We start from the raw sequence: 23915 nt of genomic DNA, 5'->3' as shown, positions 1-23915 counted from the left end.
TCAGGGTCCGGGGGTCAAGCCCCGTGTCAGGCTCTGCACTCACTCAACGCGCAGTCTGCTTCTCCCTCTCCCTCTGCTCCCCCCCCCATGCGTGCTCTCTCTCTCCCTCCCCAGCTCTAAAATAAATAAATAAATACATACATACATACATAATAAATAAATAAATAATAAAATCTTTAAAATAACAAAAAGAAACAAAAGACGCCTGATTTTTATATCTGACTCCTAACAGCTGTAAGAATACAAGAAAATAGATATGATTCTCAAATACTCAGGGCAGAGACAGACCACGATCATTTGCACAACGACAGGACTCTTTGAACTAGGGAAATGCAAACTGGCAAATCAACGGCAAACCGTTAGAATCACAAGCGGCCAATTTTAAAAGGTCAATATACCAAACTAATGGTATTCATCAAAGCAGCAACGTTTTATTTATAAAGTGCGCCGTGTGTGATGGCAACAAAACCCAGGAGTGGAGTGAGGACGAGCCGAGCTGATGTAGTTGGGGGGAGAGACCCGCTCCCAGGAAGACTCTCGCCAGGATGGGTCTCTAACCCCCGCTGCTGAACTTCATGTGAAAATGCGCAAGGGCAGCTGGCAGGTGCGTTTTAGGGGATGCGGTGCCGTAAAGCCGCCCTGATCACGCACCATGGCCCGGGGCCGACGCTGACAAGTAGGTCTGCGGGGTCAGGACCCAAAGGCCAGAGACAGAATCACACATTTGTGGGAATTTTACAAACGATGACGCTTGCATCTCACGCCCCGGAGGACCAGTGAATGATGCGGTGTCTGCGGCCGTGCCTCTGAGCCGGGGGACGTCACGCCCCGCTCTGCCTTCCACGGAGCCCAGCGAGGCGTGGGCGGCTCCCACCTTGGTTGTGTGTTTGCCTCTTTGTTGAGCGACAGGAGCCTGGACCTTCCGAAAGGGGCGGAGGAGGCGCTGGGAGCGGACACGCCACCTGGCTGAGGAGGGAAGCCCACGGGAGGGGACGCACTGAGGGTACGGGGTGGTCACCATGGTCAGAGGACAGCATTGGCCACGCCGCTCCGGGTGAGGAGGGCACCCAGGGAAGCAGCCGACACTTGCCGGAGTCCACTGCCATCTGGGGCCTGAGGGACTGCACGTTAGGCTGAGGGAGGAGGAGATAGAGACCCCCCAAGTTCTCACGGGCTGGATCCGATCGCAGCCCCCCATGTCCACTCTCCGGCTGGAAGATCCCATGGCCAGATCCAGACCCCAAACCAAGAGGGCGGGGGGGGGGTCATTGTCCCCCGGCTCGGTGGGTGGGGTCTCCCTGCAAGCAGCACAAATTCCTGTTGTGCACTTCATTCCGCGGAGGAGCCCCCAGACCCCCACCATCTGTTTGTGTTTCCGTTGACGCTATCATCTGAGAAGGGCCAAGAGCAGTCCTTGAGACAGGCCTTCCAAACATAAATAAGCAGCCTGTTTCATTAAAACAAATTACGCACTTTTTGACATTTGCCAGTGTTTTGATTCCAGAAAGGCTGTGGGCAGTTCCCACAGTCCCGGCCCCCCACCCGTGGCCCCGGCCCCACCTCCCGCCCCCGCTCCCATTCACACATCTCCCCACAGCCACCCGGGACCCGAGAGCCCCCCCCCCCACCACAGCAGATGTTTGCCGGACTCTGATGTTGGAAAAGCCACCCTCAGCAGAAAACTCACCCTTGAGGGCACAGACCGGGACCTGGAGAGCATTTTCAAAGGACTCTCTGAGTCACCTGCCTTGGGGCAGCCCAAGTTTTGTCTTCCTGAACCGGGGTGGCTCAGGCCCCTTACGGTGCCCTGTGTTTTGGGAGCCCACTAAGGACCCTGCTGGCCGCGTGGGAGCTGACCTTTTACTCTAAGTCTAGCTTTCTCCCCATCAGCCCAAGGGGGGAGAGGCCCTTACATCCCACGCACAGGTCAGCCCAGGGACCCCAGCACCAGGGTCTAGCATCCCCACAAGGGGCCCCATCCCAGGCCTTCCCCACCCCACACGACCTAGGCGCCAGGGATGGGGCCGCAGGAATGCATCAGGGGGGCGGGACCAGAGTCAGGTACCCTGTGCACCCCTAGCGGAAAGGCTGTGGCTCTGCCTCAGGGGGAGGTGGGCCACAAGGTCGGAGGGGCCTCGTAGGGCTCTCACCGTGGACCCCTGGGACACTGTGGATGAGCCCTTCTGCAGGTCCTGGCCAGCCATCACCCAAGATGGGGGCTGCACTGTGGGCAGGCCACGTGGGGAGGCTGGACCCATGCACCGACCACAGGAACCAGCGTGTCCTCACGTCCTGCTCACTCGGTGGCTGTCCCTTGAGGGCAGTCCAGGCAGGCAGCCCCCAGGTGGCTCAAGGCCTAACCAGAGGTCCCCTGCTTCTCAGCCCCCCTGTGCATCTCCAGGGACAAAAGCAGGACTTGGTGGCCAGGGACTTGTGACCAGCAAGGAGGTGGAGCTCTGCACTAGGTCCAGAAGCCTGCCGCACGCGGAGCCTGGTAACTCACTTCGCACACGGAAGAGCAGGGCACCCAGAGAGCGAGAGCTGCATGAACTGGGGTGTCGTGCTCCCCAGGAGAACCACTCCTCAGCGGGGTCCTGGGCCCGTCCACACCTGTACCCACTTCCGCCAACTGTCTCCCCAGCCCGTGTCTGCTGCCAACGTTTCCAGGTAAAGGGGCGCCGGTGACCTCCCGCAACCCCCGAGCTCCGTTGCCCTTCCTGCCCCACCCCAGGTTCTTCCTGCTGACCCGAGGTGGGGCCAGGGGGCCCTACAGCTGCCCCTTCCCCCACGCCTTCCCTGGCTCTGGCAGGGCCTCGCCCTGGAATCCCAGCTTCCAGAAGAATCTCTAGGTTCCTTTTCAGAGACTCCGGGCCTCTGTGTCTCGGCCACCTCTGGGCTGGGATGTGGGGTGTCCAGTACTGACCCTTCTGAGACCTGGGGGAGCAATGAGACCGGGGATCTAACAGGTGTGACCCCAGGACGCACACAGCTCACCTGCTGGACCCCAGGCCAGAGGGCTTCCTTCTTCTCCTCTCAGGTGACTCCCATGGCTCACCCTTTGCGGGGGATGGAGGGGTTTGGGGTGGGGGTAGCTCTTAGCTCTCGGGGGCAGGAGGGACATGGCCTGGCTGTGTGTGCACCAGATTTGCCTCCCAGCCCCTGCCGCCTGCCCAGGCTTGGGGCACCCCTACTCTCTCCTTCCATCCCTCTGTCAAAGGACGCTCTTGCCCTCTTGTGGCAGAGTCCCCTCTAGTGGACGCTGGGTGGGGTGAGGGGGGCGGTGTGAGTGGTCAGACTTCACACGGGGGACTTCTGACTCCTGTTGACCAGGGGAGGGAGGAAGTCAGGTTTTTTTGTTTTTGTTTTGTTTTTTTTTTAACAAAGTTTTCTTTTTTCTCTTTATTAAAGAGTCATGAACCTCTCCTGGGTCATTCTGGGTAAGGAATGTAATCCAGGGGTTAATCAGCGGAGGCAGGAGCGGGGAGGGCAGAGAGGGAGGAGGGGAGGGGAGGGGAGAGGCCGGAGAGGAGGGGGGGGAACTTCCAAGTGTCCAGGTGTCCAATGAAGGGGCTGATTTTCCGTGTCACCCTGACGGGGCTGAGGGCACCCCGATAGCTGGTGCAACAGCCACTTCCGGGTGTGTGTGTGGTGTGCACAGAACACATCAGCCTCTGAACTGGTGGACGGAGTAAGATCACCGACCGCGAGGTGGGGGGGCCTCACCCAACCCATCGAGGGCCTGGATGGAATGAAAAGGGGGGGCAAACTGTGTCTCCCTTGCTGAGCTGGGACGTCCCTGTCGTCCTGCTCCTCCGACCGTGGAGCTCGGGGCTCGGGCCCTTGGACTCGGGCTGACTGACCGCACGGGCTCCCCCGGCCTCCAGCCCGCAGACGGAGGCCCCTGGCCTCAGGCCTCCACCCTGGCGAGCCGATCCCGCAATGCCGACCCCTCACACCGTCGGTAGATGCCCTATTGGTTCCATTTCTCCGGAGAACCCGGGTCCTGACTTGAACAAATCTGCTGGAGTAAAGGCATCTGGAGCAGCGGGGCCCACGCGCGTGGACGGTGCCCGGGACGATGTTATAACATAATTAGGGAATGTGGAGGCGAATTAATGTCGTGGTGGCTGTGAGCAAAAGTCCTACTTCTCAGAGACACATACGGAAATGTTTCAAATGGAACAAGCTGATGTCAATCATTTGCTTCAGTGAAATTTGGGCAACACAAGACCGACCTGATGCCGATGCAGTGAGCGCGGTGAGAGGGCGCGAGTGCCGAGTCTGGGGGCGCACACAGGCCCACGCTTCATCTCTGTTTCCGTGAATGGTTGAAAAATGCTAGAAACTCAGGAATATGTTTCGAGATGGCTTTACTAGGAGACATGAAAGATCAAGAGAGAATCAACCCCGGTGAAGACGGTTCATCTGGGGGCTTAAGGGCGGGTCCAGAGGTCGGAGGGTCCGTGCTGGCGCCTCCTGGAGCAGAACCCACAGTTGGCTGGTGTGTGCTCTGCACGCCCCGGGACAGCGGGCAGGCCACCTGGTTCTAGACACCTCCAGCTAAAACTGGCTGGAACAATAAAGCCACCGAAGAATTCCACGTGAGGAGAAGCCTGGAGACGTGGCGGTTCCAGGACAGGGCTGCGGCCTGGACCTACCTCTCCATCTTCCCTGGCTGGCCCCTGGGGGTCCCTTCACTGCTGCAGGGGCTGAGGCCGCCCCCCCCAGCCCCTGGCCCAGGAATGGGAGGTCGCACTTCCTACCAGCAACTACAGAGGCTCCAGCCCCCCACATGGTCCCCCTGGGGCAGGAGCCCAGGAGTTTTGCCCCATAACAGGGACAGTGCCTGGGACAGGGAGCTCTAGGAGGGGAGGGCGCTGCTGCTGGGGAGGAAAGGGCTCCAGGGAGGGGCAGGAAAAGGGCCCTGGCACCGCAGTGGGGTTCCCCAGGGGACACCCCGGCCACCACCGCAGAGCCCCCCCCACGGAGGGAGGTGCAGACCTGGGCTGGACCCGGTCGGGGCACAGAGGTGCTCATCTGCTGACCCCAAGTCCAGGGCCTCAAATTCACCTTCCATCCCGTCCCCTCCAATGTCCGGTGCCCCCCGGACACAGAGGGGGCCACTCTGCCGCCCGTGCACTGCGGTCCTCCGCGGTGAGACCCCCACCCTCTCCCAGTAGCGGACACACCTTTGCATCTCGGAAATCATCTGCCCGAGACACCGGGCCTGGAGGGTGTGCAGCGCGGGTGCCACACCTGGCCACTGTGCTGGCCTGTCAGTCCCGCGGCTTGCCCGCCCGAAGGCCGCGGGCCGCGGAGCAGACGCTGAGACCCGCGCGGCGCCGCACCTGGCAAACCCCACCTGGGCCCACGCTCACTCGGCAGGCCCCGCCCCCAGACCGTAGCAGCCCCTGACCACGCCCCCAGACCCGCCCCCATCGGGCGCGGCCCCGCCCACAGGCCAGCCCGCCCCGCCCCTGGCCACGCCCACAGGCCCGGCCCCGCCTCCCTGAATATGCCCACAAGGCCGGCACCCACCGGGCGTGGCCCCGCCCACAGGGCAGCCCCCCCCCCGGCCATCTGGCCCCGCCCACAGGCCAGCCCCGCCCCCGGCCATCTGGCCCCGCCCACAGGCCAGCCCCGCCCCGGCCATCTGGCCCCGCCCACAGGCCAGCCCCGCCCCGGCCATCTGGCCCCGCCCACAGGCCAGCCCCGCCCACGGCCATCTGGCCCCGCCCACAGGCCAGCCCCGTCCCGGCCATCTGGCCCCGCCCACAGGCCAGCCCCGCCCACGGCCATCTGGCCCCGCCCACAGGCCGGCCCCGCCCACGGCCATCTGGCCCCGCCCACAGGCCGGCCCCGCCCACGGCCATCTGGCCCCGCCCACAGGCCTGGCCCCTACCCTCCCCCACCGGCGCGGCCCGTAGACGAGGACGCCCGCGCGTCGGTCTCGCCTCTCAGCGCCTTCCGTCCGGGGACGCCCAGCCTCGGAATGACGCAAGACGCATGCGTGGCGTTGCCATGGCTTCAGGGGACGCGCTCGGGGGCGGGCGGGCGCTTCCGGGGCGGAGCGCGGTCGCCGGAAGTGCGTGGCCGCGGGGCCATGGCGGCGCTCGGCGCGGTGTTCTTGCTGCTGCTGGAAGCGGCGTCCTGGCCGCGCGCCGGGGCCTCGGGCGAGGAGTTCTGGCCCGGACAGTCGGCGGCCGACATCCTGGCGGGGGCGGCGTCCCGCAGACGGTAAGGCACGTCCGCGCCCGGGCGAGGCTCCCGGGGGGACCTGGGGGCGGGGGGGGATCGGCGGGACTGGGCGGGGGGACGGGGGGCCGGGACCCGGGGTCGGGGGGACGGGGGGATGGGGGGGACAGCGGCTGGGACCTGGGGTCGGGGGGACGGGGGGAGGGGGGGGACAGCGGGCTGGGACCTGGGGTCGAGGGGGATGGGGGAAGGGGGGGGATCGTAGGGGACTGGGGGGGACAGCGGGCCAGGACCTGGGGTCGGGGGGGATCGGTGGGGACTAGGGGGCGGACAGCGGCCGGGACCTGGGGATTGGCAGGGACGGGGGGGGGAGGGGGGGACAACAGGCCTGGGACCTGGGGATGGGGGGGGTGGGTGGGGACAGCGGGCCGGGGACCTGGGGATCGGCGAGGACTTGGGGGGATGGCGGGCCGGGACCCGGGGTCGGGGGGACGGTGGGCCGGGACCTGGGGGGGGGCGGATCGGCAGGACTAGGGGGTAGGGCCGGGACCTGGGGTGGGGGGGGCAATGTGGGGAGGGGGGGCCAGCGGGCTGGGACCTGGGGTCGGGGGGGATGGGGGGGACGGGGGGGGATCGTAGGGGACTGGGGGGGACAGCGGGCCAGGGCCTGGGGTCGAGGGGATCGGTGGGGACTAGGGGGTGGACAGCGGCCGGGGCCTGGTGATTGGCGGGGACGGGGGGGACAGCGGGCCAGGGACCTGGGGTTGGGGGGGATCAGAGGGGACTATGGGGGGACAACGGGCCGGGGGCCTGGGGTTGGTGGGGATCAGCCAGGACTGTGGCGGGGACAGCGGGCCTGGGGACCTGGGTTGGGGTTGGGGAATCCGCTGGGACGGGGGAGCTGGGGGAACAGCGGGCCCAGGGACCTGGGGTCGGGGGTTGGTGTGTAGCCCGCGTCACCCACACCCCTGCACCCCTGTACCCACACCTGCCTCCTGGCCTGCATCCGCGGGCTGCTATTGCCCTGAGCTGCTGTGGCCGCCATGAGCCCTGGGGCAGGGCAGGGCCGGCTGTGGGTCACCTGGGAGGGGCAACCCCAGGGGCTCCTGTCACTTGACTGGGGCCTTGTCCCCCCTGCCGGGAGCCCCCAATACATGGTCCTTGGCGAGCTCAGCCTTGGTGATGTGCACGGGACCCTTGAGGCTGCTTGCAGGTGGTGGATGTCCCCAGATGGGTCTCAGGTGTCTGCCGCCTGGGTTCCTGAGGGTTTGGTTCAAGACGCCCCACTGTGCTGCGATGTAGGGATGGTGCAGGCCCCTTCCTGCGGTGTCCGTGCTCTGGGGATGACATCGCAGCTTCCTTCCTGGGGTCTCCGGATGTGGTGGAAGAACCAGTGCAGGGAGGGGGGGTGGCCGGGTGGCGGGGGGCTCTGTCCAGGGAGCGGGGTGGGGGGTGGGGGGTGCGCCGTCCGCTCTCATTCTCTCCTGAGGCCGCCTGCCCTTGATAGCGCAGCACGTTGGCTGCACCAGCGGACGTGGCAAGAAGAGGTACAGAAACTACAAACGCTGCCAGTTTTCTATTTTTGTTTAGAAAAGTATGATTATTTTTCACTTAAGAACGTTCGAAATAACGCCACGTGATGGCTCCTCGTTGCCACTTTAAGTGGATTAACACAAGCATTTCAAAGTCCTTATTCTAAGCTCCAACCCGGGCATCACGGGTAGACCTCGGTCGCGTGGTTGCCGCTAGTCCGGCGTGTTCCGTAAGTGTCGAGCGCGAAGGGGTCAGGCACCACTGTCCCCCCCCCCCCCCCAGGTATCTCCTGTACGATGTCAACCCCCCGGAGGGCTTCAACCTCCGCAGGGATGTCTACATCCGCGTCGCCTCCCTCCTGAAGACGCTGCTGCAGACCGAGGAGTGGGTGCTGGTGCTGCCCCCCTGGGGCCGCCTCTATCACTGGCAGAGCCCCGACATCCACCAGGTCCGGATTCCCTGGTCCGACTTTTTTGACCTTCCGAGTCTCAATAGGAACATCCCGGTGATCGAGTACGAGCAGTTCATCGCAGGTGAGGCAGCGGGTGCGGATTGTGCGGGAACGGGGCCGGGCACACCGGGTGCATCGCCCTGGCCGGGGACCCTTCTCCGCGTGGGGGCCCCGCCTCTGTCTCCCGCTGCAGCCTCCCGGGTGTCTCGCTCCTCCCGTAATTTGTCTGGGGAGCTAGGTGTGAAGTGCGTGAGCCGCGTGCGCCCTCGCCTCTGAAAGCAGGGGCGGCTGGGACGGGGCAGGGGTGCTCGCAGCAGTGGAGCTCGCAGCAGTGGCCCCGAGGGAGGGTGCCAGGCCCGGGCGGCGTCGACGGCACGGCGTCTCACCGCAGAGCTGGCGAAGACGCGAAACGGCGCGTCTTGTGCGCTCAGGCCTGCTCAGCCTATTTAGTTTTTTTAAAGAGAGAGAAGTTGAAGGTCTTCAAACAAGGGTGTTTGGAGCTTAGCATCGCTCTTTAGAAGACAAGAGCTTACGAGGCCGCGGTGCCCTCGTGCTGCACCCCCAGCCTGCAGGAGGGGCGCCGCGTGCGGGCTCCGGCCCGTCAGGACTGTGGGCCCAGGGCTGCAGCTGCACGTCTTCAGGTTTTTTTTCCTTTTCTTTTTTTTAAGATTTATTTTATTTATTCGTGAGAGACATAGAGAGAGGCAGAGACCTAGGCAGAGGGAGAAGCAGGCTCCCCACGGGGAGCCCGATGCAGGACTTAATAGGACCCCGGGGTCACATCCTGAGCCGGCGGCAGATGCTCACCAGAGGCAGCGGCCCCACATCTGCAGTCTCCATGTTGTGCTCTGACTGCGCCCTGGACCCTGTCCCTCTGGGATGTGTCTGCAGGGTCAGTCCCCAGCACGCTGCAGGCACAGGAGGACGTACTATCTCCCGATACCTTCGTTCACAGGGAAGATCAGGCTCAGGCCCGTGAAGACCCGCGGGGATGCATCCGTCTGTGACCCGAGACGAGATGTCGCGGGTGCTTAGTCCGACTTGAGTTAGTCTGGGAATCAGCCTCAGCCTTGGTCTGAACAGGGTCAGGGAGCTGCCAGAGAAGCTGCCCTTCACCTCTGCGGGGCTGGGCCAGTGGGTTTCTCAACAGGCGGACACCAGGATCCCATGAGGTGGTGCTTCGTGGGGGACGCTGGGTGTGTGGGGCGGGAGGCTGGTGCCCACCCTGCTGCCCTTGGGGCCACAAGGCTGGAGCTGGAGCAGGGGGGCAGGGAAGGTGGGGTGCCCTGGGACAGGTGCCTCGCCTCGGCCTCTCCGTGTCCCCTCCCTACCCCTCCCTTCGAGGGAGCCCCTGGAGCTCCGGGGCCAGGCCCCACCAGCAGCACAGCCCCTGAGCGACAGGGAGTGTCCCTCGGGAAACACACCAGACCTGCACTTGTCGCGGCTCCCTTGTGCCTGGACGCATCCTTCCATCCTGGGATGCTTCTCGATCAAGCACGGTGGACGTGGCGGCAGGCCTGGTGGGCGGGTGCGGTGGGAGGATGGACAGACTCCTGCTGTCCCCGAGCTCCTGCGGAGAGCGGGAGGCAGAAGCCAGTGACGCAAAGAAGTAATTAATACGCGCTGTGTCCCAGATGGCGAGGACCGGCCGGGAGGAAAGGGGGGTGCCAGGTGTTGGGGCGGGAGGTGCGGTTTGAGTGGCCTCGCAGGGGTCAAGGGTGAGTCCCGGCGAGGCAGGTCCGAGCAGGGAAGGGGGTGTGCTTGGGGCAGCGGGGAAGACGGCGTGTGAGGACCGGGGGCGGGGGCAGGCCCGGCGGCTGCCTCTCGGGACCTCGTGGCCCGATGTCGCTTGCTCTGCCCCGTGCTGCTCTGTAAGCGAGCCGCGGTCCTGCGGGAGGAAGGTGGCACTGGGTGAGTCGTGACCGTCCCCATGGCGACAGGACCCAAGCCCACGCTGTCCGTCTTGGCCTTTTCCAGAGTCCGGCGGGCCCTTCATCGACCAGGTTTACGTCCTGCAAAGTTACGCAGAAGGATGGAAAGAGGGGACCTGGGAGGAGAAGATCGACGAGCGGCCCTGCATCGACGCGCTGCTCTACGCCCCGGACAAGCACGAGTACTACAGGTGCGGCGCGGGAGGCCCGGGGGCGCGTCCCCAGCCTGGTGACCGGGGCTGGGATTCCGCCCAGGGTGTCACCGCACGCGAGTGTGGACGGGCGGGGCCCAGACCTGGTGTGTGGGAAGGGCGCTCCGTGGGGGCCGCCCTGGAGGCGCCCGTGGACCAGGCCGCAGAGTGGTGGGGTTCTGGAAACCCCGACGGCCAGCAGCGTCGGAAGGGCGCGGCCGCTCTGTCCGAGCTCCGGCACCGGCCCGGCTCTGCCCTCGTCCCCCGGGCCCGGGCCCGCCCACTGGTCCCACCAGGTCAGGGGCCACCCGTGCCGCCCGCCAGTTTCTTACCGGTGTGCGTCCGGGGCTCTTGTCTTCCAGAGGGTGGTTTTGGGGTTATGAAGAAACGAGAGCTTTAAACGTCTCCTGTTTGTCCGTTCAAGGATCGGCTTCCATCATGGCCCCTGTGCTTCTGAGAAACACGTCGGCGCGGTACGTGCCCGCGGGGTCCGCTCGGTGACTGAGGAGCGTGTGCGTGCGTGTGTGGGCCGGTGCCTGCGCTGTCCTGGCTGGGGCCCGTGTGGGGTCAGGGGAGAGGTCAGCCTCGTCCCCACCACCCCGGGGCACAGCGAGGCGGGACGGGGACGGGGACGTGGAGGAGGCGCGTGTCCCTGGGTAGAGCCGGGTCCAGGTGGGCTGTCCCCACGCTCGGGCTCTGTGGGGCGAGTGCAGCTTCACGCGCTGCTTGGCGGGAGGTCCTCGGTGTCCCCCAGTCCCCTGCTGGAGGGCGCGGGGGCCTGGTTCACCTGGATGGCAGCGGGGCCCGTGCGAGGTGACGGTGTGGCGGGTGGGTCGGGCCCCGACGCAGGCAGGCAGGCAAGTGGGGACGGCTCCGAGCGGGGGGACGCACTGACGTGCACTTAGTTCACCTGCCCGGGCGACGGCTACGGCAGTGTGGCTGAAGGGGCGGGGACGGAATGGCAGGGAGGGGCAGGCCCAGGGGCGTGGAGGTGGCCCCGCAGCCCCCAGCCGGTCCTGGAGGGCTCCCCCCTGCACTCACCTCTGCATGTAGGCCTCATGCTCTGCCTCCCCAGGCCGGACCCCTGCTCAGCACCCTGGGGCCTGCCCGAGCCGTCCCCTTGGGACGAGAGGACAGTGGGCGGCCACGTGCCTTCCCCCAGGGTCCCGCGTCCTCCCGGCCTGGGTGGGCACGGCCCCTTCTGGAGCGTCCCCTCTGGGCGCTCTGACGCTTCGGGTGCTGGCCCCGGGAGGCTTAGCTTCAGGGGGTGTGGCGTGCTCCCCACGGAGGCCGGGCGGGCCACGCCTGCTGCCGAGGCTGTCGGGGGCCGTCTGTGGACGGGATCGAGGCCTCCCCCTGGGGCCTTGCCCTGGGCCGGGGTCCTCTGAGGAACCTGTTTTCTGGTCGACTGCTGGGCGTCCTGGCCGTTTCCTTCCTTGCATCCGTGGTCACGGGGGGCGTGGTGGCCACGGGCCAGCGGCGGAGACGGACAGACGGCCGCTGCCTCCTGACTGCGCCCGGGGAGGCGGGTGGGGCGCCTCACAGCCCAGCGCCTCGTCTCTCTTTGGAAACAGGTCGGTGATGTTGGACAGAGCCGAGAACCTGCTGCACGACCACTACGGGGGCAGGGAGTACTGGAACGTGAGTGCCGGCGTGTGTGGCCGCGCAGGGGCTGCGGGCGGGGCCTGGGCCGGCGTGGGGCCGGCGTGTGCGTCCACCGCGGGCTCCTTGTTTGTGGCGGCTGACGGTGGAGAGAAAGGCGGTGCTTCGCCGGCGGGGGCGTAGCTTGTGTGCTGTGCCCCCGCCCACGCTGGGTGGCCGGGCCGTAACCACCCCGTGTGCGTCCTGGGGTGAGCGCACGCCGCGTGCCGTGGGTCCTGCAGGAGCCCGAGGACGAGGCTGTCACGCCCCTGGGGGCAGCTGGGCTGAGCAGGGGTGAGGTGCCCGTGGGGTGAGCCCCTGCTGCCTGGACATGTGACCTGGGCCCCCCCGGAGCAGAGGCCCCGTCACGACGTTCCCGGTAACACCATGCCCCGGCCGGGCGGTGACAGCCCTGCAGCCGCGGCCCCGTGTCCGTGCTCCCGTGCGGGGACGGTCCTGGTAAATCGCCGCTCGCCGGCTGGCTTCGTGCTGTGCGATGACCGGTCACCGCCAGGCTGTCACTTAGCGTCCCCCTTGACCTCGCGCGTGCCAGCGCGTCCGCCTGGCCTCCGGGCCTCCGCAGGCCTCGGGCCGCCCGCTCAGCAGCTGCCCCCTGCACCCGCAGACCCGGCGGAGCATGGTGTTTGCCAGGCACCTGCGGGCCGTGGGCGACGAGTTCAGGAGCCGGTATCTGAACTCCACGGACGAGGCCGACCGGATCCCCTTCCAGGAGGACTGGACCAAGATGAAGGTAGCGCCCCCACGGATGCCGAGTCGCCGGGCCCGTAACGGGGTCGGCGTGTCGGGGGCCTGGGGCGGCCGCGGTCGCCCACCGGGACGGTCCCCTCCAGGCTTGGGGGTCGGGGGTTCCAGCGGCAGGTGCGGGAGCCGCGGGCGAGGGAAGCACCAGCACCCCAGCACCAGCAGCGCCAGGGCCCTCAGCGCTCCCCGTCCTCCCCCAGGTCCCGCTGGGCTCCTCGCTGGGGGGCCCGTACCTCGCGGTTCACCTGAGGAGGAAGGACTTCATCTGGGGCCACAGAGAGGACGTGCCCAGTCTGGACGGGGCCGTGAGGAAGATCCGCAGCCTCATGAAGACCCACCGGCTGGACAAGGTGTTCGTGGCCACCGACGCCGTCAGGACGGGTAGGCGGGCCCGGCTCTGCCCCACGGGCTCATCCATCCCCTGGCCCCCGTCCCCTGGCCCCGTCTGCCGCCCCCATCCGCTGCCCGCGTCACGTCCTGGGCCTGCAGCGTGGCCGGGAGGCGGTGCCGGGCCCTGTGTGGCCGCCCCTGATCTGTGGCGCCGGTGCCCGTGGAGCCAGCGCAGTGCAGCACACGTGTCCCGTGCACGGCCCTGGGGTGCTCGCCGGTGACCCCGGGTCAGTGGCTCCACTTCGCTTCGCAGAACATGAGGAGCTGAAGAAGCTGTTGCCGGAGATGCTGAGGTTCGAGCCCACGTGGGAGGAGCTGGAGCTCTACAGAGACGGCGGCGTGGCCATCATCGACCAGTGGATCTGCTCGCACGCCAGGTGCCTCCACCGCCCGGCCCGGCCCGTCCCCTGACTCCGTGACCCCCCCATCCCCCTGTCCCCCAATCTCCCAGTCCTCCGTCCCCCTGTACCCCATCCCCCATCCCCACATCTCCCCATCCATCCCCCGTCCCTGTCTCCATTCCCCCTTCCCCTGTCCCCCATCTCCTGTCCCCATCTCCCAGTCCCCGTACCCCATCCCCTTGTCCCCCATCCCGTCTCCCCATCCCGCCATCCCTGTGTACCTGTCTTCCGTCCCTGTCCCCCATCCACCCATCTCCCTGTCCCCCTGTCCCCATCCTGTCCCCATCCCCCATCCTCCAACCCCCTGTCCCCCGTCTCCACGTGCCCCCATCTCCCTGTCCCCCAGTCCCCCATCCCTCTTGTCCCCATCCCCATCCCCCTGTCCCCCCATCCCCGTTTCCCCATCCCCATTCCCTCTTCACCCATCCCCATCTCTGTCCCCCTGTCCTCATCCTCCCATCCCTCATCCCCATCCCCCCAACCCGTGTCCTTGTCCCCCTGCCTCCCCATCCCATCCCTCCCCCATCCCCCATCCCTGTCTCCCTGTCCCCACATCCTCCCTCCTCTATCCCCATCGCCTTGTCTCCCTGTCCCCACATCCCCATCCCCCATCCCCCTGTTCCCCTGTCCTTGTCTTCTGTGTCCCTGTCCTGTTCTCCATCTCCATGTCCCCCCATCCGCCCGTCCCCCATCCCTGTTCCCCTGCCTATCCTCGGCTCCGCTGTTTCCATCGGCCCCTGGGAGGTCAGTCCGTGTCGTCCCCGAGGCGAGTGTCGGCTCACGGTTGGCCGCTGACCCGCAGGCTTGCTCCTGGTCCCCCCTCAGACTTGGTCACAGGCCCCCTTGCCCACCTTGTCGGGGGACGGACCCCGCCCGAGGTCCCGGGGCCCAGCGACAGCCCCCATCACACGTGTCCCTGCAGAACACGGCTGGGGCTTCTTACAGGTCCAGGAGCGCGGCTCTTTCCGTCATTGTCCTTAGAGGAGGCTGTTGCCGCGGAGGGGAGCGGGGGCCAGGGCCAGGGAGGTCCGCGTGCGTCCTGTGGGGTGGAGGCTGCGAGTGGGCTGGGCAGGGTCCCCGTGTCTGCAGGCCCCCAGGACCCCGGGGCCCGTGCACAGGCTGCGGGCCGCAGGGTCAGAGGTCGGCAGGGTGGGGCGCTGGGCACGTGCAGGCAGCCCCCGCGACCCCCGGTTTGCCGGCAGGTTCTTCATCGGTACCTCCGTGTCCACGTTTTCTTTCCGGATCCACGAGGAGCGAGAGATCCTTGGGCTCGACCCCCGGACGACGTACAACCGCTTCTGCGGGGACCGGGAGGAAGTGTGCGAGCAGCCCACGCACTGGAGGGTGGCCTACTGAGCCGGCCGGCCCCTCGTGGGCGCCACGTCCGGTCTCCCGCACACACGGACTCTCGGCCTCCCTCCAAGCACCTGTGTGGCCTCAGGGTCGCTCCTGCCCGGCCATGGCCAGGCGGCCACAGCACGCGTCCATCCCGGGGTCCGCCCCGCCGTGGCTGCCCGGGGCCCTGGTGCGCGGCACGTTGGGTGTCAGAGGGCGTCTGCCGCCTGCAAGGCCGCGGTGACGTGAGGGGTGCGGGCTCTGTCGCAGGGGCGCGTGGCGCGGGCCCGTCTGTGGTCCTGCCGGGGCGTCCGGTGCCGCCCCGTTCACCCTGCCCGTGACCTGCGCGAGGCCCAGCACATGGGCGGGAAGGTGGGCGGCCGCCCTGCGGACCTGGCTGACCCCGGGGGGCTCAGTGTGCGGGAGGTTCGTCGGGTCTTCGGGGGGTTGGGCTTGCGGAGAGGAGCCCCCGGCTGGCGGCGGCGGTGTGGGTGGGCGGGCACCCCGGGCCCTGCCCCTTGGGGGGTGCGGGGCTGAGGGGCGCGGGGCTGAGGGGCGTGGCATGCAGCCTCGGAGGGGCCGAGGGGCGCGCTGCCCAGAAAGCCCTCGTGGGCCTGGAGCGCGGACCACCCGCCCTCGGACCCACGCCCGGCTTCACGGGCGCCCCAGGTGACCCGAGCCCGAAGCCCGGGGCGGCTTGTGTCTTCTTCCCGAGTGTGGAGCCCACGCGGATCGCGCGCTGCGGTCCTGGGGGGAGTGAGGTATTTATTCTGTGCACATTTGTACTTTGAAACGCTAATAAAATACGTTTTCTAAGAAACCAGAATTCCAGAAACGGCGCCTTTCTCACACCCTTGAGTTTCTTTCTGGCAGGAAATCCCCGAGTGGTCCCGACGGGCCGCTGGTCACTCCTGGGGACGGCGCCGTGTCCCATCCACCCGCGGCGCCCACGGCTGCCCGACTTGCTTCGGGAAGAGCTCGGCCTGGGAGAGCCGCCGTCCCTGTGCTCTGGGGAGGGACCGGCCCGCGCCACCCCCTCCACGCCCCCCCCCGCGTCCACGTTAGCGGGTGGCGGGGGCTCGGGGCCCAGGCACCCAGGCCGCAGCATCTCTTCCCTCCCGCAAGGGAGACCCGGGGACCCGCCCGCTCCTGCACCCCCCCCCCCGCCGCCGCCCCCCACTCCGCTCCCCTCCGGCTCTCCATGTGGTTTGAACCAGACTGTGCCCTTGACCAGGACGGCGGGTGCCCTCGTTGGGGGGGGGGACCCAGAGCACACCCAGCTCACGGGCAGTCCCTGAGGGCCGGGGGGTCGGGGAACCAGGGTCGCCCCCTGTGCTGTGCGGGGGCCGGGCACCCCGGCGGGCAGGGCACCTGAGGGGGCTGGCGTGGCCTCCGACCGCGGCCTGGAGAGGCTTGTGGGGGGCTGGGGCCACCAGCCGCTCCAAGGCCCAGGGCCGGGCGGGGAGCGAGAGCAGGGGGCCTGGTCCCTTGGGGACCCCAGCTCCGGGCGGCTCGGGCCTGCCTCCTGACCGGCACCCGCTGACCGCCAGGCGGCCCGGCCCGTCACACCCGTCCCTGCACCCCCAGCAGGACAGGCGGGCCGTGGTCAGGGTTGCCGTGGACTATGTCTAAAGGCTGTCACCTTCTCCTCCTTCACAGAGGGGGAAACTGAGGCACTCAGGGCAAAACACGTGGCCGAGGTGACTGCACGGGAGCCTTAGGGACCCGGGTCTCTGCGAGGCCTCTGCAGTGTGGGTCCCGCCTTGGGGGGCAGGGGTGACGGCACCTGGACTCCGTGTGGACAGCACGTGGACGCTCCTGAGGGGCCTCGCCCCCACCCTCGGGCCCCCAGCCTCCACACAGCGGGGCAGCGGCCGTCGGGGGCCCCATCCCAGCCGCCGCTCGCTGTGTCCCCCTCGCGGCTCGGCCCAGGGGCACCGGGTCCCCTCGGGCGCAGGGTCACACGCCCGTTTCCTGGCGACTAACCTGCTTGGAGGACGTCCTGGACCCCCTTCCCCCAGGGCTGGGCCAGACGTCGGTTTGGGATGGGTGTCTGCTCCCACCTGAAAAGCAGGTGCACAGAGCCCCCAGGGGTGCTGTCCTGCCACCTGTCCACACCGGCCCACACCTGTCCACGCCTGCAACACCTGCCACACCTGCCCACACCTGTCCACACCTGCCCGTGCCTGCGACACCTGCCACACTGACCACGCCTGCCCACTCCTGCCCACACCTGTCCACGCCTGCCTGTGCCTGCAACACCTGCCTGCACCTGCCCATGCCTGCAACACCTGCCATACTTATCCACACCCTGCCCACACCTGCCCACACCTGTCCATGCTTGCCCATGCCTGTGACACCTGCCCACACCTGCCCACGCCTGCCCACACCTGCCCGTACCTGCGACACCTGCCTGCACCTGCCCATGCCTGCCCACACCTGCCCACACCTGCCTGTGACACCTGCCCACGCCTGCCCACACCTGCCCACACCAGTCCACGCCTGCCCATGCCTGCGACACCTGCCCGTACTTGCCCACGCCTGCCCATACCTGCCTGCACCTGCGACATCTGCCCACACCTGTCCACACCTGCCTGCGCCTGCAATACCTGCCCACACCTGCTCACGCCTGCCCACAGGCCAGCCCCAGCCCTGCAGAGCGGAGGCCCCGCCGGCACGCAGACTGGCCCCTGCCCCCGGCCCCTGCCTGTCGGGGTCCTCACTGCCCGACCGTGTCCCGACCACTTACCCAGAGCCTGGCTTATCTCGACCCCACGAAGCGCCGGCTCAGCCCGGACGTCGGACGAGGCGCTCCCTGGCGCTCTGGGCAGGACGCCATCCCGGGGGCCCACCGCCCAGGGGACATGCCGTGGGCCCGGCCTCGGTCCCGGTGGGTCCTCTCCCCGCAGGGACAGCCGAGGCGTTGTCCAGGCCGACGGTTCTGAGCCCACGGCCCGGCGAGGTCCCCCGGGGCAGCCCCTCCCTCCAGAACAAACCCACCCGTGGGAGGAGGGCACGTCCACCTGCACTCGGGAGGCGTCTGTAGCTCGGGGCAGATAATACCCGGAACGACCCCCGGGGCGGTTCTAGAACAGCCGGCAGCCCCGGACCCTGCACGTCCCGAGGTCTCCCGCGCTCGGGGGCCGGGGGGCAGGGCCCAGCTGCGCGCAGCGAGGACACTGACACAGGAACAGCCGGTGACGCCGGGTCCCTTCGCTTCCTATTTCTGCTGGCGTGAGTGCCCCTCCCTCCGTCCCTCCCGGTCCCTCCGTCCTGCGTCCGTCTGTCCCTCCCCGTCCTTCCCTCCCTCCCCTGCTCTCCCAGGAACCGCCCCCACCGCCGCCCCTGAGCCGCCCCTGCAGAGGCACAGGGGACAGGGGACGGGGAATGGCGACAGGGCTTCCTGCCGACGAGGAGCCGAAGCCCACCAACATCCACGGAGACCCCGAAATCAGATCCAGCTCAGGGGGTCCCTCGAGGTGGCAGCGCCGGCCCGGCTGACGCCCTGCTGGCAGACCCTGGCACCCAGGTCCCAGCCCTCGGATCCCGGGAGCGGGGACAACCGCGCCCCCCAGGTTGGGGTGATTTGCTGCGCTGTGGGCGGCAGGTGACACAGGTGCTCGCACACGACGCAGGAACGCGGACGATATCTGAACGAAAGCACGGGCGTCCAGGTGACGGCCCCCCACTCCCAGGGTTCAGACCCTCGGGCACACGGCCCGGGCAGCCTGGGCTGGTCCTGGAGCTGAGCCGCGTGACCCGGGGCCCGGGTCCTGAGCCGAGCGACTGTCCCCAGAAAACACGAGGCCAGTTAGGATTCAGGCTCACTGGTTTGACCCGGGGACGAACCGCCTTCTGGTCGTGGTGACCGTGGTGACCGAGCCGGCCCATTCTGGGGGGCAGCCTCTTGCGCCCTGAGGCCCAGAACATTCCTGGCAGCCCTCCCAGCACGGGCCAGGACGCAGCAGATCCCCAGAGGCCCTGCCGCCCCCCCGTGGCCTCAGGGACACTCGGCCCGCCTGGTGGTGCTGTGCCCGTCCTCAGGGGTCCCCAGACCTCGGCTCCTGGGGCCCGAGGGGCGATCGGGACCCCCCCACGGGGGGCAGAACTTGCAGGAGGGGGGCAGATGGGAAGCAGGGCCACAGCCAGGGGAGGCTGGGCGGGAGGCATCTGTCTCCGGAGCCCGCGTGGGGGTCCCCGGAGGGGGCCTGGCTGGAGCCGGACGCGAGGACTCAGTGGCCCGGAGCTAACGTCGCAGCGAGTCGGGGGTGACTCGTTCCCTGGGCTCCGGGGGCCAGCTGTTCCCGCCGCGTCCCCGGGCCCCGGCGGCCACATTAGTGACTAATGAGGGCTGGTGCCACAAACCCAATCTCTTGTTTCTATTAAAAGGCCCTTTCAGGACAAACTAGGGCAGCGTCGCATCCCCCGGGCCCGTCTCCTCCCGGCGGGGCCACGGGCTGCCGTGGGCAGCAGAGCGCCTTGGGGACGAGCCCACGGGGGCCGAGATGTCATCTGGGCTTGTCCCTGAACAAGCAGGACAAACAACAGGCTCTGTGTCCCCGGCCCTGCCCGCCTCCTGGCGGGGACACGAGAACCCCACGGCCTGTGCGCAAGGCGGCTGCAGGGCAGGTGCCCCCCGACAGCGGCTCCTGCCCGGCGAGCGCCCCCCACGGTGTAGCCAACCCTCCGGGGCTGCTCCGGGGCCTCACCCACGCAGGCCCCATCGGCCTCCCGGGGCGCCAGGCCAGGAAGCAGGCCCGCAGGTGGTCCCAGCGACGGCGACAGGAGCTCCGCAGGGAGGCAGCAGCTTGGCCGAAGGAGCGACCGCGGCTGCCAGGCTGCAGGGCAGGGGCGGGCGGTCCGGGTGGGCAGGACGGGGGAGAGCGGGGAGGAGAGGCCGGCGCCGCGCTGCGCGGGGACACGGGGAGGGCTGGGCGCCAGAGGGCCTTGGTGCCGCTCGGGGGCTCGGGGGCGCGGGGTCTCGCAGCGACACGGCCGTGGTGCGGGGGGAGGGGGGGAGCGCCCCCCCGAGGGCCGAGGCCTGAAAATGCCCAACAAGCAGCTTCGGAAGCTGTGTTTGCGGGCGAGGCGCAGCGGGAGGTGAGGGACCTCGCAAAGCTCGGGCGCCCCACGTGCGCGGCCTCTGAGCCCCGCGGACCCCGCCCGGCTGCCGTGAACCGCAGGCAAGTGGCAAGGAGCCGTGTGGGGCCCACGCGGGGCAGGACCGCAGAACGGGATCCCGTGTTGAGCCCGGAGCCCCGGGAGGAGTGTGCCGGGGAGACCCGCGGGGCACAGACAGCGGCAGGGGTCGGCCCCCCGCACCCGCACCCGCACCCGCACCTGCACCCGCACCCGCACCCGCTGAGCAGCAAACACCGGAGTCCCCGTCATTTCAACCGCAAGCCATCGACATGCAGGCTTAGAATGTGAAGCGGGTGGGTGTGGGTGCACACAGGGTCACACACACGTGCTCACACAAGCTCACACACGCACACACGCTTGCACAGGCAAACATGCTCACACACATACACCCTCACATACGCAGTCAGGCACACGCTCACAAGGCTCACACACGGTCACACACGCACACACATGGTCACACACACGTGCTCACACATGGACACATGCTCACCTGTGCTCTCTCACACACACGCTCACACACACGCTCATGCGCTCACACACGCACACACACGTACACGCTCACACTCACACGCACTGGCTCCCCAGGGGCTGCCCGGGTTCCACCTCCACGGCCCCCGCGTGCATGAACGTGGCTCACGGGCGCCTGGGGAGCAGCAGAGCGGGCGCCGCGGGGGACCCCGAGGGACACGGTTCACCGAAGCGAAGGAGAACCTCCCAGGGGACAGGAGCCTCCCGGCACGACGTCCGACCTCCAGGAACGAGAGCAGTGACTGAACTTCTTGAAGGACGAGAGCTAAACAGCAAACTCAAGGCGCAGCTGAGCCGCCGTGAGCTGAATGACAGCGTGACAAGGGCCACGGCCGAGCGCTCGGGCACAGAGGTGCCACCTCCGGGCTCCAGCCTCGCCGTCCCGAGGCCCGAGGAAGGCCGACGGCTGAAACCAGAAGACACGCAGAGCCGGAGGGCGGCGTCCCCGGAGCCTGGGAGCCGAGGCGGGGCCGGGACGGCCGGGACCCTCCGTGAAGCCAGGAGCCGGGCGGCGTCCCCAAGCTCCTGCCGCGGGCACATGTCACCTGCAGAGCTGCCCCTCGAGAGCCAGGGCACAACGCAGATGGGGTCCGGCAAGGAAACACCGCAGACAGCGCCCCCGGACCTGGGCTCCTGCCCGCCCAGGGGGCCTGCAGACGGGACGTCGTCCCACAGGAGGCTGACGAGGCTCGGAGGGCGCTGGAGGCAAGGAGGCCGCACAGCCAGGAGGGGTACCCGGGAGCCTCAGCTCCAGGGGGCGGGGGGGGGTCAATGTGGGGAGGGAGTGAGAGGAGAGGGGGCACCGGGTGTGGGGGCTACAGGGGGCAGCAGGGGTGACGGCTACGGGGGTGGCAGGGGGTGAAGGGCTTGGGGGTAGGTGGGGGTGAGGGCTACAGGAGGAGGCTACGGGGAAGAGAGGGGAAGGGTGAGGGCTACGGGGGGGGGGGTGAGGGGTGTGGGGTAGGTGGGGTGAGGGCTATGGGGAGGAGGGGGAGGGACGCGGGGGAGGGGGAGGGGGAGGGCTACGGGGTAGTGGGGGAGTGAGGGCTACGGGGATGAGGGGGGTAAGGGGCTTGGGAGTAGGTGGGGGCTCGGGCTACGGGGAGGAGGGGGGGAGGGACACAGGGGAGGGCTACGGGGACAGTGGGGGGATGACGGCTGTGGGGGAGGGGGAAGGGATAAGGGCTACAGGGCAGTGGGGGTGTGAGGGCTACGGGGTGGGGATGGGGCAGGGGGAGGGCATGGGGGCCGCGGGGCAGGAGCAGAGGAGGGGGCGGCGCAGCGAGCGAGGCACCGGGGCCTGGGGGGAGGCGCAGGGTCCCCGGCAGAGGCAGAGGACGGGCACTGGTCCCGTCTCCTAGTTTCCGGGCAGGACGTTGACCCGAAGACACAGAATCCCATGGAAAGGTGGCGAGAGGGGAAGGGCGGGGCCCGGCTTAGGGAACAGCCGGGCAAGTGGGACCGGACCCAGAGGGCGGGGACCCCCGCGTCCAGGAAGGAGACAAACCTCCAATTAAAAGGCCCCAGGACGGCACTGGCTGCTGGAGTCGGGCCCCCAGGCCCCCTGCTGACCGCAGCCCAGGAGCCCCCCACGCCCTGCCGACCCCGGGGCGCAGCGGGGTCCCCTGGCACCAGCACCCCCCGCCCCCGCCTGCAGGTCAGGAGCCTGAGCTCGGCAGGAGCAGCCTCGGTCCCCGTGGCAGGGTTGGGCACACGGCGGGGTTGGGCACAAGCCCCGGCCCCAACCTCTGCCTCCCGCCCCGACGCCCCCAGGTAATCCAGGGTCACGTCCTGTTTTTCTCCACGTGGGGACAGTGTCCTCCCGAACGCAGTCCCCGCTCCCCCCGTTTCTGTGTCGTCATCAGCCCGGTTCCCGGGGGAGGGGGTGGGGTGCGGGCTGGGGCCCCGTGCAGGGGCGAGGTCTGCGCGGCCCGGGGGCTCCCCTGAGCTGCAGCGCTTCTCTCTTGCCAGCGGGGCAGAGACTCTGGACCCCTGCCCGCCCGAGGGCTCAACCTGAGGATCGTGAGGGTCGCGTAGGGGCTCGGCGGGGGGGCAGGGCCGGCAGCCGATCGAACACGTGTCACGGACCTTCGAAGCCAACGAGTCACCGGGCTGCCGGGCGCCAGGCTGGTCAGCAAGGCCGCGGGTGGGAGGGCTCCCGCTCCCCGCGCCGCAGCTTCTGGTAGGAGACCTGGGCGTGGGGCACCCGCCCGGGGCGGTTTTACTTTACGGGGTTCTGCACGGCCTGGAGCCCCGATTCCTCCAGAATCTGCCGGCGCCCCGGCCTCTGCCCATCGTGCTCAATCGCGGCTATTATTGCCGTGGGTGCGGTTGGGCCGGGCAATCCTGCAGCCGGGGTCCCGCGTGGGAGGCCGCCCGGCCCGGCTCGCCGCTGCACCCCTCGACCAAATGCACGGTGGGGGGAGTGTGTGGGTGCGTGACGGCGCCTCCCGACGCGAGCAACACCGCCGAGGCCAGCAAGACCCCGAGGCGGCAGCGGGGGTGACTTGCAGTCGGCGGAGCACGTCCCAGTGCTGGGAGCACCGCCTGTAGGATCAGGCTCCGCGAGACGCGTGTAAATGTGCGGGCAGCGTGTTTGCTGGGCTTGCGTGGCTCTGCTGGCTCGCGTGTCGGCCCGCGAGTCTGGGCTGCTTGCGGGGGCCCTGCCGTCGCCATGGGGGCCACCAGGCCCGTGGCACCGGGCGGGCGGGGGTCCCTGCAAAGCCACACCCCGTGGCCACGACCATGACCGCCCTGGACCCTGTGGGCTCATTCACCGAAGCCGGCGCAGGCCCAGGGGGTCATGACCACCTGGTGACCCGCCCGGCCCCGCCTGCCTTCAGGGCCCTGAAGGAACAAATTCCCTTTGGAAGAAGAGCCGCTGCCCTTAACCCGCTGCGATTGACCCTCCGCGCCGCAGCCACTTTGCTGCCGGGGATTCCCCGTGGGCCTCTGCTGTGGCCGCCAGCACTCGGGGACCCACCTCGTAGCGACCGGTCCCTCCCCGCACACCTGGAGGCCGCGCTGGGCAACACCTGGCGGGGAGCGACACAGCCATGCGCCCAAGCTCGCGCCCCCAGGAGGCGGGTCCACGGTCAAGGGGTCGGGCCACGGGCTCTGAGCACCGCGTGGTCGCCCGCGCTCCCTGCTGCCCCGGACCCTGCACGCCAGTGACGCCACCACGGGAGGCAGCGGGGGGTGGGGGTTTGGGTTGGGGTCATGGGGTTTGCAGATCTGCCTGCAGGGAGGTCTGAACCCGCAAAGCTATTGCTGCTGGGATGGAGCAAGCTGCCCCCCCCCCCGGCAACACGCTCTAGGGGGCCCCGCCTCCATGGTCCCATCCGGGGCTGAGGCTGCAGCCGCCCCTGCGGTCACGGCCCCTCGCCCTCCTCCCCCACGACCTGCCCCAGAGCAT

The 23915-nt window shown here is 68.5% G+C and overlaps 1 protein-coding gene and 1 long non-coding RNA gene across 2 annotated transcripts; both read left to right on the top strand.

Annotated features, from left to right (window-relative positions):
- Nucleotides 1-2397: 2397 nt before the first annotated feature.
- LOC144301689 (uncharacterized) lies at nt 2398-3478 on the top strand. Its single transcript, XR_013368422.1, has 3 exons — nt 2398-2667; nt 2862-3037; nt 3409-3478. It is a non-coding gene; the product is annotated as an uncharacterized LOC144301689 (long non-coding RNA).
- Nucleotides 3479-6072: 2594 nt separating this feature from the next.
- Nucleotides 6073-15656, top strand: POFUT2 (protein O-fucosyltransferase 2). The gene is made up of 9 exons (XM_077879434.1): nt 6073-6237; nt 8011-8261; nt 10157-10301; nt 10664-10774; nt 11876-11942; nt 12568-12693; nt 12905-13085; nt 13348-13471; nt 14698-15656. Exons 1-9 carry the CDS (start codon nt 6104-6106, stop codon nt 14849-14851), a joined length of 1293 nt encoding a protein of 430 aa, XP_077735560.1. The 5' UTR covers nt 6073-6103; the 3' UTR covers nt 14852-15656.
- The last annotated feature ends 8259 nt before the right edge of the window (nt 15657-23915 follow it).

This window comes from Canis aureus, chromosome 30, assembly GCF_053574225.1.
Source record: "Canis aureus isolate CA01 chromosome 30, VMU_Caureus_v.1.0, whole genome shotgun sequence".
Lineage (NCBI taxonomy): Eukaryota > Metazoa > Chordata > Mammalia > Carnivora > Canidae > Canis > Canis aureus.
The sequence above is the reverse complement of the archived record's forward strand: the minus strand, read 5'-3'. Positions and strand labels throughout refer to the sequence as shown.

What these genes read in the sequence shown, in the direction of transcription:
- POFUT2 (XM_077879434.1), top strand. Translation starts at nt 6,104, where the DNA reads ATGGCGGCGCTCGGCGCGGTGTTCTTGCTGCTGCTGGAAGCGGCGTCC. An exon ending in GTACGAGCAGTTCATCGCAG is followed by an intron (nt 8,262 to 10,156) that starts GTGAGGCAGCGG and finishes GGCCTTTTCCAG; the next exon opens with AGTCCGGCGGGCCCTTCATC. An exon ending in CACCGACGCCGTCAGGACGG is followed by an intron (nt 13,086 to 13,347) that starts GTAGGCGGGCCC and finishes TTCGCTTCGCAG; the next exon opens with AACATGAGGAGCTGAAGAAG.